Source organism: Hemibagrus wyckioides, linkage group LG11, assembly GCF_019097595.1.
Source record: "Hemibagrus wyckioides isolate EC202008001 linkage group LG11, SWU_Hwy_1.0, whole genome shotgun sequence".
NCBI classification, from domain to species: Eukaryota; Metazoa; Chordata; class Actinopteri; order Siluriformes; family Bagridae; genus Hemibagrus; species Hemibagrus wyckioides.
This window is the reverse complement of record NC_080720.1, coordinates 3,783,352-3,802,432: the sequence shown is the minus strand read 5'-3', so window position 1 is coordinate 3,802,432 and position 19,081 is coordinate 3,783,352. Positions and strand designations below refer to the sequence as shown.

Here is a 19,081-nt window from a genome sequence, read left to right as displayed (position 1 = left end):
GCTGATAAAACCTGGAGGTTTTTTTTTTTTATCGATGAATTCTGTTAATACCAAAACTACAGTCAACCAATTAAACAGGTTTTTTTGTTAATAAACATCGTTTAGAATTACAAATATCTCTGCTGAATAATCATCTGGTTTAAAAAAATCTGTTTATTATTAGGATGTTAGTCAGCTGGTGTTACTCACAGGAGGTCCTGGTGGTCCTCGTGGTCCTGGAATAGCTGATACGTCAGCCCCTTTAACATATATCACCTGTGAAAGAGAGAGGGAGAGAGAGATAGAGAGAAAGTGACAGAGAGAGACAGATAGAGAGAGACAGAGAGAGAGAGAATGAATCAAACTGACTTTATAATTAAATCCTAAAACACCTTCATGTCTAATAAATTCTGGCAACACTCCACACACACACACCTGCCCTGGAGGTCCGATGTTCCCAGGAACCCCTTGTGGTCCAGAAGGTCCAGTGGGTCCAGGAGGTCCTGCAATGCCCCGATCCCCTTTCAGCCCATCGTGACCCTGAGAGAAAGAAAGAACAAATGAATTCTTGAAATAATAGCCATAAATGTGGACATCAAATCAACCAGGCTGATCTGTGAAAAGTTTCTTGCTCATGCCTGCTGATGGAGTCTGTCAAATGAAATTATTTTAATTAGATTACGGTTTAATCGATCCGTACGCTGAGGAGTTTTTATGTCTTTGTAAACGTGTGACATTTTACACAACACTAAAATGACCCTGTGAGGCGTGAAAAGAAAATCATTAAAGAAAATGTACGAGGTGAAGCCTGAGAGATTTGCTATGGATGAGTGCAGCCTGATAATCCATTAATAACACTAATGATGGCTCATTTAGAATAGAAACCTTTACTTACACATCTGCACTGTATCATCTTTACTTAATCAGCTAGAGTGCTCTTTTAACCAACATAAAGAACAAAGCTTATTTAAATACAAAGGAACCAGAAAGTATTCATACTTCACTTATTCCACATTTTATTGATTTTGAAAACTGAAATCTCTTATTCGCAAAAATATCCAGACCCTTTGCTGGGGTCAGATGTACCCTGTTTGCTTTAATAATCATTGAGATACGTCTTGCACTTAACAGGAGTCCACCAGCTACAATATGAATTAAATGGACATAGTTTGGAAAGCCACACTCCAGGGTCTGAGGTACAAGGAACTCTCTGTGGATCTCCAAAATCAAATTGGGTGAGGTATAGATATGCAAAGTGTTTCCAGGACTGCAGTGGAAAAAGATGAACCATTAACCTGGCTGTGAAGTTTGGCCATCCAGCCAAATTAGGCATCCTAGAAAGAAAGGCTTTGGTCAGAGAGATGAGAAACCCGAGAAGGTCTAGGTCAGAGAGATGAGAAACCTGAGAAGGTCTTGGTCAGAGAGATGAAATACCTGAGAAGGTCTTGGTCAGAGAGATGAGAAACCTGAGAAGGTCTTGGTCAGAGAGATGAGATTGCAGAACCTGTTGAATGGACACTTATATCTACAGCACTCCATAAATCAGGCCTTCGATGCAGTTTGGCAAGAAGAAGAAGCTACTACTGAGTACAAAGCACCTTGGAGTTTGGATTTATGGCATTTAAAGGAGTCTGGTGTAAAACTTTAGAGTAACATGGTGGTGGTAGCATCATGCTCTATGGGGCTTCTCAGGGAGAATGCAGCCAAATGTATGTGTATAAGTATATGTATATGTCCCATTCACAGCAAGCTGGACAATCTCTGCATGTTCTTTCCAGAGCCAGCATTCACTTCTTCAGCAGTTGGTTCTCTCATTATTAACACACATTTCTTATCCTGCAGCGTTGTATAGTGTATCGTTTATCATTGATGAATGCACTCTGTTACCACAAACACTTTCATTGTGTGGCATTAAAAAGAATCTTGAGTCTTGGTGTCTGGTATTTAACGTCAATACTACAGTTGTAGTTCTCATTAATACTTCATTATATGTTACAGTAATAAGTGTTTATTTAGAAAGAGAAAGCAGGAGATAATGAATGAATGAATTGATTGATTTAATATGACTGGCTTACATTTTTTCCTGGGGCTCCTGACTCTCCTTTATCACCCTGTGCAATCAAACAGAACCAGAAAACAATTAAAAATCTGAAAATCTCTTCACTTTAAACCTAACAGTATTCTGAATCTTCTTACCTTTCTGCCATCCTCACCAGGGACGCCATCTTCACCCTATTTGTTTTCCAAAGGAATTTAACACACAATCCCGTTAAATCCCATTCATGCCACACTGGCTGCCTATTAATCTCCACAGTCAGTAAACAATTCATATCCTATCATATTTAAAGCTCTAAATCAGAGGTGTTTCTGTTAAAGACGCTAATCCGGGCCGACAGATTAATTTGGTATTCTAAATTATAATCGTCTTGAGGACCGTAAACCAAAAGAAAGGTTGCTATTCCAGTTGAGCTAAAAATCTTAGGATCATAAACTTAACTACTGACAAAATGTGCTAATGATGTTTCATTCTTCATGAGCAAGGTAAAAATGTAAAGCTAACAAATTAGTAAATGAATGAATTCTGATATCTCCTGAAGCAGCAGAACCCCAGTCCTGAGCATTTCAGTAAATCTTCAGAGAATTGCTCACAGCTCTACTGGTGTATTTAATTAATTATTTATTTTTAAATAAGTATGGAATAATGTTCCAGAGAAAATTGAATTTATTTGTTTTTCTTTATCATTTGGTTTGGTCTTTAAAAATGACAAGAGCAATAAAACCTTCATAATTATTATGTACATGCACTACTGTTCCAAAGTTTTGGGATCACATGGAAATTTCCTTGTTTTCCAAAGAAAAACCCATTTTTATCCATTTCATAAATTCTACATTGTCTCATCAGTCCTCGGTTTCAGTCTCATGTTATGTTTGCTAATCCAAATTTAATCAAGGCTAATTGTTTATTAGGAAACCCTTTTGCACTTGTACTAGCACAGCCGAAACTGTCCTACTGATTAAGGGAGCAATAAAAGGTTAACCTTTTTGGCTTTTCTTTCTCCCAGGTGAATCGGAGAACACGTATCACCGAAGCAAGGGGTCAAAAATCTTACATGCTGCAGATAAACTTTACATAAAGCATTCAATTTTAGCTTAGTTTAGTATCTGGGGTATTAGGAATGGTGGGTTTCTTCATAGCCAGAAAGAACGACTATCTTTCTTTTCCATGCGAAGAACTTATCTTTCCATGCTCTGAACTTCTGCCTTCACAGACCAGACGAAACTGGTGCTAACCAGAAAAGAAAAACGAGTCGGAAGAAATTTCCAAGTCATCCCTAACTTTTAAACAGTAGTGTACACTGACCAGGCATAACATTATGACCACCTGCCTAATATTGTGTTATTCCCCCTTTTTGCTGCCGAAACAGCCCTGACGCTTCGAGACATGGACTCCTCTACATCCCTGAAGGTGTGCTGTGGGATCTGGCACCAAGATGTTAGCAGCAGATCCTTTAAGTCCGGTAAGTTAAAAGACTTAAATCCTTTTGATTGATACTGACCACTGCAGACCGGGAACACCCCACAAGAGCTGTAGTTTTGGAGATGCTCTCCAGTGGTCTAGCCATCACAGCCCTTCGTCAAACTCACTCAAATCCTTACGCTTGCACATTTTTCCTGCTTCTAACACATCAACTTTGAGGACAACCTGCTGCCTAATATATCCCACCCACTAACAGGTGCCATGATGAGGAGATCATCAGTCTTATTCACTTCACCTGGCTGTGGTCATAATGTTATGCCTGATCAGTGTATAATGCATTCCAGGAATATACAGTGAGATCAGGCTGATATAGAGCTTTTTATTTTAAAAGAGTTTAGGGGAAAAGATGCTACAGATATTTGTGGAATGTGGTAGCTTAAGGGTTAAGGTGTTGTGTTTAGGCGATAGGAAGGTTGTGAGTTTAAATCCCAGGTCCACCAATCTGCCACTGTTGGGCCCTTGAGCAACCAAAAATTGCTCCGGATAAGGGCATCTGCTGAATGGCAGAAATGTAAAATGTTTGTGCTGAGACTTACGGCTTTTCCAGGAGATCCAGGTTTTCCATCTTCTCCTGATTTACCCTAAAACAACCCACACAATTTAATCTTATATCTAGTATCTGTGTGTAAAGGAATAATGAGGATGTGTAGAACTATTTTAATTTGAACAAGTGTGTGTGTGTGTGTCATCTCTAACAGGTATTCCTGCAGCTCCTGGAGGTCCTACAGGCCCTGGAGGTCCCTGAGGTCCTCTGAGTCCTGCTAATCCCTAAAACAAGAAGGAGGAGAAAACGAGAATTTAATATGCAATGGTTTTGATTTAATTTCTGTCAGTGAGAGAAGAATAGGAAGACATCGTCTCCACCTAGTGGAAAACCTAAAGAAAGGATATATACACTCACGTCTCTGCCAGGTTCCCCTGTTTTGCCAGGATCACCCTGAAAAAAAAAAGAGAGAGACACCATGGTTATCTCGACTAACATTTTATAAACTTATAAACGATTCATTATAGGAAAAAAAATCATATGCATTTACCTGAGTTTTATATATATATACCATTTTAATATCATCTATTCTTTTAAATATAACCATCATGTCAGTGAATTTGTTTCCTAATCTATTTACAACTGCATGATTTTTCACAGATGACTTTATTTCCTGATTATTTTTCTTGCACTCGGTCAGATCTCTTTCCTTATCAGAACTTCTTTTGTATGCTACATGGATATCCCGTTGCTATGGGTTGCTATGGAAGTTATCTGTAGTAGACTATACGTAAGCTCATGTGGCCTCAAAGAAAAAAAAAGTTTAAGAATAAGAGAGCCTGATGAGAGATAATATATCAGAATGTAAAACTCATCTACATTCACACACATTTTGTGACGGTCTGTGTCTCGTTTTTCAGAGCAGATTTTTTTTATAGATTTATTTAGATTAATTTTTCTTTTGAATAATTATATAATATAATATTAAACAATATAATGTATTTTTAATTGATAATATACATATACAGCAAAAATATTATTTTTTATTATATTTTATTATATTATGATTTTTTTACTGTTTAACATTCACTATTTATTATAAATAACATTATAATATTATAATATTAACATTATATAATACAAATAAATAGTAAATAAATAAATAAGAAATAATAAATAGATTTTTTGCTGTTTAACATTAACTATTTTTATAAATGTATATTATTTATTAATATAAACATAACATTAAATAATAATAATATAACATTTACTGTTTTTATAAATATATATTATTTACAATTATTCCAACATCTGTTTACTGTATATTATTACTTTATTAAGAATAATAAGCTCCAATCCCTTCTTTTGCATTAAATTAAGATTTCAGCACTCCTGAAATGTGCTTCTAATATTCAGATATATTTATATCTGTGAAAAATAACTGCTACTAAAATACAAAGGTCCATATATATCACATCCCACATCCTTTTCTTTTCAGTGAATTGGCTTTTCTCTCTTCCAGGTGAATCAGAGTTGAGTATCACTGAAGCAAGGGGTCAAAATCTTACATGCTGCAGATAAACTTTACATAAAATTTTAATTTGATTTGAGATTTTAGTTTGTGGTCTGACCCTTAAACCGGGGGATCCAGGTGGCCCGGGTTTCCCATCCTGACCAGGACGTCCATCCAAACCAGCAGCTCCTCTTTCTCCCTAAGAGTGAGTACACACACACGCACACACACACACCAATTTGAAGACAATATGTAGGATGCAGCATGCATAATAAATGACCACATAAGCGACCCAAGCTATCATATAAACAACTCTGACAAACTCAAAACAAATGAATAAATAAATCTCACCTTCTCTCCTGGACTTCCTCTCTCTCCTGGATCTCCCTACAGAAAAAACGACAGATGTGGTTTTTGCTAGCGTTATCTGATCACTTGTTATACTTCCACAGTCATGTGTATGTGGGTTTTTTGTTCAGAGTGGACTTTTAAATTATATAAGTTCATTAGCTCGCTCTTGAGCAAGTGAAAGCTCCAGTGTACCACCCAGTCCTGTGTCTAATACACTGCTCCTCCTTTCCCCGGGGTTAACACTGAATCCTGACTCTTCATAATCTGACCTTTCACACTCTACATTCCTAAACCCTGGATTAATCTTCTTCTCATTTGCATATTTGCGTATCAACAACCCTGATTGGATAAATCCAGCGTGCGGCCGCTCTAAATAACGACTCGTCTCACGCTTTCACTTTTATCAGTGAGTAAAACAGTTCAGGTCTGAGCTTCTGCACTCCAGCAGGTTCTGTTATCTTTCACAGCTTTATCATCAAACTCTTTTTAAGTTTGTCGTCTAGTCGTACAGACCTTTGTTCGTACGCTGATATCCGACTTCCGCTAATTTCCCAGCGTGACGTATTTCCCCCTCGTTACGGCGCGCACTTCCGTGATGTTCAGTGTTTTGCCGTCTGACTCTATCTACCGAGCCATTTTTACGTGTTGTCCTGGTTTTCACCTGATATGAGGCACAGAGGCGCTGTTCAGGTTCTGATCTGGTTTCTGTCGCTAAGCGACTAGACGTAACGTTCTAACAATACACTAATACACTATATTGCCAAAAGTATTCGCTCACCCATCCAAATAATCAGAATCAGGTGTTCCAATCACTTCCATGGCCACAGGTGTATAAAATCAAGCACCTAGGCATGCAGACTGTTTTTACAAACATTTGTGAAAGAATGGGTCGCTCTCAGGAGCTCAGTGAATTCCAGCGTGGAACTGTGATAGGATGCCACCTGTGCAACAAATCCAGTCGTGAAATTTCCACGCTCCTAAATATTCCACAGTCAACTGTCAGCTGTATTATAAGAACGTGGAAGTGTTTGGGAACGACAGCAACTCAGCCACTCAGTGGTAGGCCACGTAAACTGACGGAGCGGGGTCAGCGGATGCTGAGGCGCATAGTGCGAAGAGGTCGCCAACTTTCTGCAGAGTCAATCGCTACAGACCTCCAAACTTCATGTGGCCTTCAGATTAGCTCAAGAACAGTGCGCAGAGAGCTTCATGGAATGGGTTTCCATGGCCGAGCAGCTGCATCCAAGCCATACATCACCAAGTGCAATGCAAAGCGTCGGATGCAGTGGTGTAAAGCACGCCGCCACTGGACTCTAGAGCAGTGGAGACGCGTTCTCTGGAGTGACGAATCGCGCTTCTCCATCTGGCAATCTGATGGACGAGTCTGGGTTTGGCGGTTGCCAGGAGAACGGTACTTGTCTGACTGCATTGTGCCAAGTGTAAAGTTTGGTGGAGGGGGGATTATGGTGTGGGGTTGTTTTTCAGGAGCTGGGCTTGGCCCCTTAGTTCCAGTGAAAGGAACTCTGAATGCTTCAGCATACCAAGACATTTTGGACAATTTCATGCTCCCAACTTTGTGGGAACAGTTTGGAGCTGGCCCCTTCCTCTTCCAACATGACTGTGCACCAGTGCACAAAGCAAGGTCCATAAAGACATGGATGACAGAGTCTGGTGTGGATGAACTTGACTGGCCTGCACAGAGTCCTGACCTCAACCCGATAGAACACCTTTGGGATGAATTAGAGCGGAGACTGAGAGCCAGGCCTTCTCATCCAACATCAGTGTGTGACCTCACAAATGCGCTTCTGGAAGAATGGTCAAAAATTCCCATAAACACACTCCTAAACCTTGTGGACAGCCTTCCCAGAAGAGTTGAAGCTGTTATAGCTGCAAAGGGTGGACCGACGTCATATTGAACCCTATGGATTAGGAATGGGATGTCACTTAAGTTCATATGAGAGTCAAGGCAGGTGAGCGAATACTTTTGGCAATATAGTGTATATAGTGAGAAAGTTAGATAGTTAAGTGCATTAATACAGACTAAGTGAAACGATCATGTAATCATGTTATTCAAATCTATTTGAATATTTGTCTATTTTCTCCTGATACACTAGCACAGGAATTTTCTAGAACCCCAAGGGTCGACTGCTTTCCATGTTTAACTCCAAATATTCAATAAATGATTTCCTCTTGGCCTCAATAAAGTGTTGTATGTTTCAGCAGAGATGCTCACTGCAGAACCTTTTGACTTTTACCGATATTGCAGAACCTTAAAATAGCACAACCGGTCTTTAAGACTTTAAGTCTTTATTTAAACACGGTTTGTTTGAATGTGACTCACAGTAGCAGCATCTAAAATCTGTGCTCATATTTACAGTGATAGGAATTTTATAAAGCAACATTAAAAATATTTTATTTTATTCTGTTATTTTATTTCATTTCAATTTATTTTATTATATTTCACTTCAATTTATTACTTCATTATATTTTATTTTTATTTATTTTATTTTAGTTAATTTTTTTATTTGTGATTTTATTTCAATTCATTTCATTTTTATTAATTTCATTTTTATTTGTTATTTTATTTCAATGCATTTCAATTAATTTTATTATTATTCTATAATATTTCATTTCATTTAAATTCATTTTATTATTATTTTATTATATTTTATTTCAGTTCATTTTATTTTATTTGTTATTTTACTTTATTTCATTTCATTTTTATTTGTAATTTTATTTCAATTCATTTCAATGTATTTTTTATTATTTTAATAGATTTCATTTCAATTCAATTTATTTTATTTCATTTCAATTCATTTTATTTTATTTTTCTCTCACAACCTCTTTTCCACACACCTGCACACGCAAATGAATTCTGATCATATTTCTAGTTAATTCTAATCATAAACCCAAAAACCCAAAAAACAAATGCAATAAGCCACAATCCTGCCCTGTGTACACTGAGATGCTGACAGAAAAATGACCAGAAAACCGATGAGAGAAAGAACTTGTTTCTTCCAGTTGTTTCTTTCCTGCTATTATTTGATGTCAACGAATCTTACAATAAAACTCAGGTGAGGTTAAACCACAGAAGAGCGTCGTATCATTGTGAGGTTTAAAAATGTACTTTCTTTATGCCCAAAAAACCCCCAAAACTAATAACCTGAACAATGAAAGGTGTTTGTAAGGCAGTGGAGATTTTAAAACACGTTTAATTAGATCATTTAATGTAACTGCGTAATAGATAACTAATAAGTAACGTAATAGGTAACTAACTTACTCTTGCTCCTACTGGTCCTCGCTGACCCTCAGGTCCCTGAAATGACAAAACGAATAATTAACAAATGAGTGTAGGGTTAATAATAAAAACCACATGAGCGAACCTAGTCCTGTCTTTACCCGTAATCCTGGTGTGCCCGGGGTTCCTGATTCTCCTTGCTGGCCTTTAGAACCGTCTTTTCCAGGGTCACCGGGCTCTCCCTTGGGTGTCAGGACAGAACCAGGTACAGCTTTAAAGGGACGTTATACAACACTGAAGGAAATGTGCGTGTGTGTGTGTGTGTGTGTGTGTGAGTGAAGGAATGCAGGACTCTGTACTGTACCTTTTCTCCTCTTTCTCCCTTCAGAAGAACCTGCCCATCTGCCTGAATACAAAAAAACAGGACAATATAATATAATATAATATAATATAATATAATATAATATAATATAATATAATATAATATAATATAATATAATATAATATAATATAATATAATATAATATAATATAATATAATATAATATAATATAATATAAAGCTAGCTGCTCATGAACATTACAGGAAGAGAAAAAACTGATGGTTCGATATGTTACTAATTTAGACAATGTACTTATTTTTTTCTTCATCTGCTTTCTGAATGCTAGTTTTGTTATTTAAGACCCTGATCCTTAAATAAAACATAAAATTTAACCAGAGTGTATTTTAATTTTCCTAAAATGTAAAAGCTCTTCATCCTACATCCCTTGTATTCAAAGTATAAGTATCAAACATAAATATGGACTTTACCATATCTCCAGGGGGTCCTGGGGGACCTTGGATGCCCTAAAATGAAAAAACACAAAGTGACGTTGGCTGTTTGTCTCTGTGTGTGTGTGTGTGTGTGCTGTATATATACGTGTACAGAGATTAACAAAGAGTGCATGCAACAATGTCATACCTGATCTCCCTTTTGTCCTCGTGGTCCTGCAGGCCCAGGAGAACCCTATAAGTTAAACACACACACAAAATAACAAAACAGTACAGAATTATGCCATTGATATAAATATTATACTTCGGTTTTCGGAGTCTAATCCATCTGTTTACATACACGTCACATCGTCTGATCCGAAGTTACTCACATGTTTAGCAGGCAACATGCTTAGCTTATTAACAGCGCTGCTTATGTTAAATTATTTGTTTTAAATGATTTGTATAAGTTTTCCATGTCTGTAGAAAAGAGTCTATTTGGAGGAGCTTGAAATTGTTCGTGTGACATCATGACAACACATGTATAGACAGATAGATAGATAGATAGATAGATAGATAGATAGATAGATAGATAGATAGATAGATAGATAGATAGATAGATAGATAGATGAACAATGATACGACAGAGACAGGTATAAATAAGGCAAAACATTAGGAATAATTGAAAACACATGACAAGACACGAGACATTAAAGAAGCTGTAGCACCAGCTCCCTCTAGTGGGCAGGCAGGGATTTGTCCCAGTAGCTCCTGACACCTCAGCTCTTATGAAGAGAGTGTGTGTGTGTGTCTTACGTTTCGTCCATGCTCTCCAGGATCACCCACGTCTCCCTTCTCTCCCGCCTGTCCAGTTTGTCCAGGAATACCCTGGAATAATATAACAAATGCCCGAGGTTAGAGATCCTGAGAAGACTGAAGATTACTCCATAAATAAGGAACAGACTCACCCTCAGTCCACGTTCTCCTGGCTTCCCGGGCAAACCGGACTCCCCCTGAGAGCACATAATACAACAGGAAACACTTATACACTTATAGCATCATCTCTGTGTAGATATCAGCACTGTGTGAAAGTCTTGTAAAGAAATGCAGCAGCACCAAGACGCCTGCAGAAATTAAATCGATCTACAAATAAATAAATAAATAAATAAATAGACTTTTTGTCTTTAGAATGCTTCAGCAAATGTTTCAGATAAAATATCTGTATTTTGTAGTTGGTGCTCAGTTTTTTTCTTTATTCATCTATAAAATTCTGGAAAGTTCTATTACAATTTCAGGATTTATTTATTTTATTTTATTTTTTTCAGATTTTTGTCTAAATTTTTCTAAATTCAGGATATTTTTTCCATAATTGTCTAAATTATGGTGCGTTAATTGTCATAATATGTTACCTGTAATAATTTTATTTTAGTTGCAATTTTCTTTTTAATGTTGTAATAATTTTATTTCATGTGTACGAGAATGAAAACCGAAGACACGCTAACTGATATCAACTTATATATCAAGTTAAAATATCCTTGTAATATTGCGATAATCGAAAACAATAGGGAAAAAGATGGGAAAAATTTTTTAAAAAATGAATTGCAAAGCAGAGTTTTAAGGAGTTTGTTTTATCACCTGCGATATGAGTTTGAAATACTAACACTAATACCAGTATATGCTAATGTAATAATAAAAACATTATATCATAATATCGTGATACAATTTATGACGATATTATATGGTAATATTGGCCTGTTTTTAGGTGTGATTACTTCATTTTTATTTCTCTCTTTACTCCAAATTCCTTCATAAAGTGCACTGGTGGCTCTGTGGTAGGTTTCTCGCCTACCATGTGGAAGGCCTGGGTTTGATTCCCAGCCAGTGCCCAAACCCCAGCCACTGAATGCAGTGCCAGTCCAAAGCCTGGATAAAATGGGAGGGTTGCGTCCGGAAGGGCATCTGGGCGTAAAACCTGTACTAAGTTGTTGTATGGACCGGTTGGTCTGCTACGGCGACCCCTCATACATGTAGGGAGCAGCAACTCCAAATTCATGTGTAATAAAACTCTATGCCTGAATTCGATCTGTAAATCTTATTCATATGAATCTTTTAAAGTACGCTTGACAAATGCAATGCAATCACCGTGAAAAAAAATTAGACGGTCTTTCAAAGGATCACAGAAACCCTTTCACAAAATCTGGAGCCCTGTACTGGGTTTTACTGAGAACCTAACTGTAACATTTGGACCTCCTCATCAGAGTCCAATCTTAGAGGACCACTTGACCAGACCATGCTTTCACCTGGTTGCACACTTTGCACTTCATGTGGCGAGGACAAACGTCTGTCCTAGCTCTGTGTTGTTGTTTCTGTTTAGTAATTATATGTTGTATGTTGTTTATGTAGCACCAGGGTCCTTTCACCATGTACTGCGTCAGCTATAAAAGCTTCCTGACTTGACTTACAAACATTTTAAATGGATCATTTTTGTTTTTCCCGATGCATTTTGTTTTCTTTTCTTTTTAAAAAAAATGCACTAGGGGGTGGGGCAATATGCACTGGTGGGAGGGGCAATACTTATGCTCTCTCTCTCTCTCTCTCTCTCTTATACACACAAGTAGTAATAAATCTCACCGGAACTCCGTCTTCTCCTTTGTCACCTTTTACACCCTAAATGAAAAAATAATAAAGATATAGATTATTAATTAACTAATTAATGAATTAACTAATAAGAATAAAGAACAATATGAAGCACAGTTAGTTTGTAAAACTTCAAACTGCTATATCATGAGAAAGGTTTGAGTTAGCAAGAGATATTTTTAGCCCAGTAGAGTTTCTAGTTAAAGATTATTTTCAGAGAAATGGATCATATGATAGATACAATTAACACTGTACATGCACACTTTTCTTGTTTAAAATGCACACACACACACACTTTTCTTCCATATCTATGCTCTTTACCTCTCCTCCTTCTTGCACTCTATTTATTTTATTTTTGCTTTGAAAAACATTAAATTATAATGAAAGGCTGATTCTCTCTCACGTCTTTCCCTTTGGGTCCAGGTGGACCTGCAGGCCCGGGATTTCCCGGCTCTCCTCTCTCTCCCGCTTCACCCTGATTTCCCTGCAGCGTCGCAGTGAGTGTGATCAGTAGAGAAAAATACAGAATAATAAACGTGTACAAAAGTGTGATGGTGCAAACCTTTGCTCCAGCTCTTCCAGCAAGTCCAGAAAGACCCTGTTGAAGTGTAAACAATCATTTAAAATAAAAATATGGATATAAAAGGAAAATACATCACCTTCCTAAATACAAAGATTAACATCAAAACTACACGATTTCTCTGCATAATTTTCAAGCTTCTGTATGAATCCCCTCTGTGATCATCTGTTTATTTCAGTACAATAACAATAAAACAAAGGTTACAGGGTGAAGAGGTGAAGAAGGTACAGGAGTTTAAGTACTTGGGGTCAACAGTCCAGAGTAATGGAGAGTGTGGGAAAGAGGTAAAGAAGCGAGTGCAGGCAGGTTGGAATGGGTGGAGAAAGGTGTCGGGAGTTCTGTGTGAAAGAAAAATATCAGCGAGAATCAAGGGGAAGGTGTACAGGACAGTGGTGAGACCAGCCATGCTGTATGGTTTAGAGTCAGTGTCACTGAGGAAGAGACAGGAGACAGAGCTGGAGGTAGCAGAGCTGAAGATGTTGAGGTTCTCTTTGGGAGGGACACGGTTGGACAGGATTAGGAACGAGTACATCAGAGGGACAGCTCATGTTGGACGTTTGGGGGACAAAGTTAGGGAGGACAGATTAAGATGGTTTGGACATGTCCAGAGGAGGGAGAGTGAGTATATTGGTAGGAGAATGTTGGACATGGAGCTGCCAGGCAGGAGGAAAAGAGGAAGGCCAAAGAGGAGGTATATGGATGGAATAAATGAGGATATGAAGCTAGTGGGTGTAAGTGTTGAGGATGCAGAAGATAGGGATAGGTGGAGAGAGATGATTCACTGTGGAGACCCCTGAAGGGAAAAGCCCAAAGGAGAAGGTGTTAATACACACAGGAGCACTGTATACACACTTCTGCTTTCTCTTATTTCTATATAAAACACTGACAGGGTGAAATGACAGCTCTCACGTTTATTTTCGTGAGAAAGCTGGATTTAAGGTGCCCGAGGCGGGGATCTCTCGCTCGGTGTGGTGTTTATGAGCGAGAGTTCACAAAAGATCCATAAAAGATTGCTCAGAGGATCAGAGATTTGTGCAGTTGGAACTAGTAGCTTTGCTCAATTTGATCAATTTATTACTTTCTCAGGTAAATTAATAGGAACAGAAAGGTTGTTTTTTCCATCTGAGCAACAAAAATGCGACTCTTTTCATTTGTTCAGTCTGCAGTTCAGCTATTTGGGTAAAATTCAGAAAATATATCAGTTGTATGTGATCAAAGGAAATAAAAAATATTACTAATGTAGGTTTTGTGTCATTTGTTTACTGAGAATAGTGAACTGCTTCCAGGTGTAAAGCTTTACTTATACTGACCCGATCACCCTGCTCGCCCTTAGGTCCAAGCTGACCAGGTAGTCCTACTCCAGGAAGACCCTGAATTGTATAATAATAATAATAATAATAATAATAATAATAATAGTAATAAAAGATGGTTAATGTATAGGTAACTCAAAGTGATATTTGAAATTATTCATTTATGCTAATTAATGCAAATAAATTTGTTTAGCGCTTCAACAATAGACACTGTCACAATGCAGCTTTTCTGAAATGTTAATAAACAAATAATTAATGATAATATGGCGTCATTTATATTTCTGCATCTACAATTTTATAAAACATACCCGGTCTCCTTTCTGTCCTGGTTCTCCCTTGTCACCTGCAAGACCCTCAGAACCTGGAGCTCCTCTGTCACCCTGAAAAGATAGAGAAAGGAACAATACCAGAAAAAAAAAATCAGATATCAGAGAAGAAAAAAAAACTCGGGTACACAGTGTAAAAAATGGAAGGGAATAGAATTGCATGTGGGAATGTTTATATCTGTATAAATCTATTTAAATTAATACAAAGTCAATGGATTGGATTTATTTTAGGATTTTATTACATTTATAATTTATTAGAGTGATTTTATTTACCGGGTAAAAGAAAGTTTATTGAGATACAAAAGCAGCAGTATTATTATTATTATTTTTTAATTTATTTGTTATTTTTTAATGAGTTATTTGTTTTTTTTCTGATTTTTCATTTATTTATTGATTTTTTAAAGAAGTTATTTGTTGTTTTTTTCAAAATTTTTAAATTTATTTATTAATTTTTTAAGGAGTTTTTTGGTGTTTTTTCTGATTACTTATTTATTTATTAATTTATTTGGTTATTTGGTGTTATTTTCAGATTTATTTATTTATTTATTTATTTATTTATTTATTTATTTATTTATTTATTTATTTATTCATTCATTCTTTTAATTAGTTATTTATTGGGGGTTTTTCAGATTTTTTATTTATTTATTAATTTTTTAAGGAGTTATTTGGTGTTTGTTCTGATTTTTTATTAATTTATTAATGAGTTATTTCGTGTTTATTTCTGATTTCTTATTTATTTCTTTATTATTTAATTAGTTATTTAGTGGGTTTTTTTCAGATGTTTTATTTATTTATTCATTTTTTAAGGAGTTATTTGGTGTTTGTTCTGATTTTTTATTTATTTATTAATTTATTAATGAGTTATTTGGTGCTTATTTCTGGTTTCTTATTTATTTTTTAATTATTTAATTAGTTATTTAGTGTTTTTTTCAGATTTTTTATTTATTCATTCATTTTCAAGGAGTTATTTGATGTTTTGCCTGGTTTTTTATTCATTTATTAATTTTTTAAGGAGTTATTTGGTGTCATTTTCAGATTTTTAATTTATATATTAATTATTATTTTTAATTATTTGGTGTTTTTTTCTGACTTTTTATTTATCTATTATTTTTTGTAATTAGTTCTTTAGTGTTTTTCTCAAATTTTTTATTTATTTATTAATTATTTAAAAGATTTATTAGGTGTTTTTTATTATTAATTTCTTAAGGAGTTTTATTACTTTCTCAGGTAAATTAATAGGAACAGAAAGGTTGTTTTTTCCATCTGAGCAACAAAAATGCGACTCTTTTCATTTGCTCAGTCTGCAGTTCAGCTATTTGGGTAAAATTCAGAAAATATGTCAGTTGTATGTGATCAAAGGAAATAAAAATATATTACTAATGTAGGTTTTGTGTCATTTGTTTACTGAGAATAGTGAGTTATTTTGTGTTTTTTCTGATTATTTATTTATTCATTCATTTTTTAAGGTGTTATTTGGTGTCATTTTCAGATTTTTTAATTATTATTAATTTTTTAAGGAGTTATTTGGTGTTTTTATTTTCAGATTTTTAATTTATATATTAATTATTATTTTTAACTATTTGGTGTTTTTTCTGACTTTTTATTTATCTATTATTTTTTGTAATTAGTTCTTTAGTGTTTTCTCTAATTTTTTATTTATTTATTAATTATTTAAAAGATTTATTAGGTGTTTTTTTCTGATTTTATTTATTTATTTATGAATTTTTTAAGGGGTTATTTGGTGCTTTTCTCTGACTGGTGATCGATATCAGATTTCAGTGTCAGAAACATCTGATGTTAAACATCATTATGTGGTTTCATACACGAAACTTACAAACTGAGATTCGTAGAGTTTTAATACTTTTAAGGCTATTCACAATATACGGAGAATGTGTATAAAAATGATTTTAATACATAAATATAAAAATATAAATCTTACCTTCTCTCCTTTCCTTCCCAGTGAACCTGGGCCCTGGAAACCAAAATGTTCAACAGTGATCATCAACATCATCTTCATCATCATCAACATCATCATCACCACTGCTCTCAGCTTTGTGCTGAACGCATGCAGTGATGCAGAACAGATTTAAAAGCTACAAGAATTTAAAATATATTCATTATTGTGCACAGGCAAGACATTTATAGATTTTACTTTTCATTCATATGTTGTATTAATACTCAGCATCATGTTCCTCTTTGTGGAGGTTTTGCACACAGTCTTGTAATATGATGTAATGCATTCGAGCTTTAACTCACATCACCCGGTTCTCCTTTCGCTCCTTGGGCTCCCTGCAGGCAGACACACAATAAAGATGAACACACTGCAATTTCAATTCTTAAGGTGAAAATTTGTAAGGGAGGACATTTGTATGCCAGGGGTCCACTGTAAATAAGTAAGTAAACAAATAAATAAATAAATCCTTACCTTTTCACCTGGAAGTCCATTTGAACCAGGCAAACCCTGAAAAATGAGAACATATTATTCCACACACTGAAGTCTCTCTCTCTCTCTCTCTCACACACACACACACACACACACACACACACGCACATCACACTAACATTCTCTCTGAATACTAACCCTGGCTCCTGGGGTTCCAGGGAGTCCTGCTCTACCCAGATCACCCTAAATCACCAAAAAACACAGATTATAAACATATACATACTGTATGTGTAGAATTAATCTAGAATATAGAACACAGATATAGAAGAAATATGTAATAAATACATACCTTATCTCCTGCTGGACCAGGTGGCCCTCTCTCACCCTGGAGAAGACACACAGCAGACAAAGGCATTAAAATAAAGCTTAAAAAAAATTGAACTTTCCGCAAAAGGAAGAAAAGGTTTTTTTTTTTTATATATATATTTAGACATCTAACAACGATTTAAATGTAAGATTCTAATAAACATAGAATCTGAGCAGGAGAAATTTACATAAATTGACACAAATCCAATATGAAACTAATCGCAAAAATTTTGCATTAAATCTGTGGTACTAGGTGAGGTCATGAATTTGCAATATAAAAAACATCAGCAAATAAAACAAATCCTTACGCTTGTCCATTTTTCCTGCTTCTAACATCAACTTTGAGGACAAAATGTTCACTTGCTGCCTAATATATCCCACCCACTAACAGGGGCCATGATGAGGAGATACTCAGTCTTATTCACTTCACCTGGCACTGGTCATAATGTTATGCCTGGTCGGTGTATCATATATATAGAAACAGTCACTCACCCTGTCACCCTGTGACCCGGGCTCTCCAGCCTGTCCTCGATCTCCCTACATAAGACAACCAGGATTAAGATAATTATTACAATTATTATTATTGGAAAAAATGAGTAAAATAAACTTAAAATTATTTATTAACCTTGCTTCCAATTTCACCAGGAGGACCTCGAGGACCCTAGGACACACACAAATTATGTCAGAAAAATTAAATAAATAAATAAATAAATGTAAAAAATATAATATAATATAATATAATATAATATAATATAATATAATATAATATAATATAATATAATATAATATAAAATTCACATAATATAAAATTCACATAATATAAAATTCACATAATATAAAATTCAATTACAATAATACACAATAAATCATACAATATGATTAAGGATATGGATGTATGTGTGTGTGTGTGTGTGTGTGTGCGCTCTGACAAACCCTGTCACCCGGCTCCCCTGGTGATCCTTGGGATCCTGGACTGCCTTTTATACTCTCTCCCTGAAATACACAGTTAACAGATTAACTATTCATATTCACACACACACACACACACACACACACACACCACTTCCAATAGTAGAAAGCAAATTCATACACATACACACATGCGCTCATACAGGTACTAACTCACACACTCATTCACGCACTTATACACTTACACACTCACACACACTCACTAAGACAATCACACATGCGCTCACTCACTCACTTACTCGAACACTCTCTCTCTCTCTCTCACACACACACACACACACACACATACACTCACTCACTCACTTACTCAAACACTCAAACACTCTCTCTCTCTCTCTCTCTCTCTCTCACACACACACTCATACACTCATACACTCACTCACTCAAACACTCTCTCTCTCTCTCTCTCTCTCTCTCTCTCTCTCACACACACACTCATACACTCACTCACTCACTCAAACACTCTCTCTCTCTCTCTCTCTCACACACACACTCATACACTCACTCACTCACTCACTCAAACACTCTCTCTCTCTCTCTCTCTCTCTCTCACACACACACTCATACACTCACTCACTCACTCACTCACTCAAACACTCTCTCTCTCTCTCTCTCTCTCACACACACACACTCATACACTCACTCACTCACTCACTCA

At 35.8% G+C, this 19,081-nt stretch overlaps 1 protein-coding gene across 4 annotated transcripts in view; it reads right to left on the bottom strand.

Annotated features, from left to right (window-relative positions):
- col7a1 (collagen, type VII, alpha 1) overlaps positions 1-19,081 on the bottom strand; it is a 131,943-nt gene that overhangs the window by 46,414 nt on the left and 66,448 nt on the right. For all 4 annotated transcript variants that reach the window (XM_058403524.1, XM_058403525.1, XM_058403527.1 and 1 more), the window contains exons 42-70: positions 18,388-18,447; positions 18,080-18,115; positions 17,947-17,991; positions 17,438-17,473; positions 17,287-17,331; positions 17,131-17,166; positions 16,962-16,994; positions 16,645-16,677; positions 14,688-14,759; positions 14,380-14,439; positions 13,052-13,087; positions 12,893-12,973; positions 12,484-12,519; positions 10,821-10,865; positions 10,669-10,740; positions 10,064-10,108; positions 9,913-9,948; positions 9,468-9,509; positions 9,265-9,345; positions 9,146-9,181; positions 5,866-5,901; positions 5,633-5,713; positions 4,419-4,454; positions 4,214-4,285; positions 4,054-4,098; positions 2,176-2,211; positions 2,055-2,090; positions 415-519; positions 190-255 (exon numbers count right to left, since the gene is read on the bottom strand). In XM_058403524.1, coding sequence (XP_058259507.1) covers positions 190-255; positions 415-519; positions 2,055-2,090; positions 2,176-2,211; positions 4,054-4,098; positions 4,214-4,285; positions 4,419-4,454; positions 5,633-5,713; positions 5,866-5,901; positions 9,146-9,181; positions 9,265-9,345; positions 9,468-9,509; positions 9,913-9,948; positions 10,064-10,108; positions 10,669-10,740; positions 10,821-10,865; positions 12,484-12,519; positions 12,893-12,973; positions 13,052-13,087; positions 14,380-14,439; positions 14,688-14,759; positions 16,645-16,677; positions 16,962-16,994; positions 17,131-17,166; positions 17,287-17,331; positions 17,438-17,473; positions 17,947-17,991; positions 18,080-18,115; positions 18,388-18,447 — 1,479 coding nt within the window. The remainder of the gene's footprint in view (positions 1-189; positions 256-414; positions 520-2,054; positions 2,091-2,175; positions 2,212-4,053; positions 4,099-4,213; positions 4,286-4,418; positions 4,455-5,632; positions 5,714-5,865; positions 5,902-9,145; positions 9,182-9,264; positions 9,346-9,467; positions 9,510-9,912; positions 9,949-10,063; positions 10,109-10,668; positions 10,741-10,820; positions 10,866-12,483; positions 12,520-12,892; positions 12,974-13,051; positions 13,088-14,379; positions 14,440-14,687; positions 14,760-16,644; positions 16,678-16,961; positions 16,995-17,130; positions 17,167-17,286; positions 17,332-17,437; positions 17,474-17,946; positions 17,992-18,079; positions 18,116-18,387; positions 18,448-19,081) is intronic.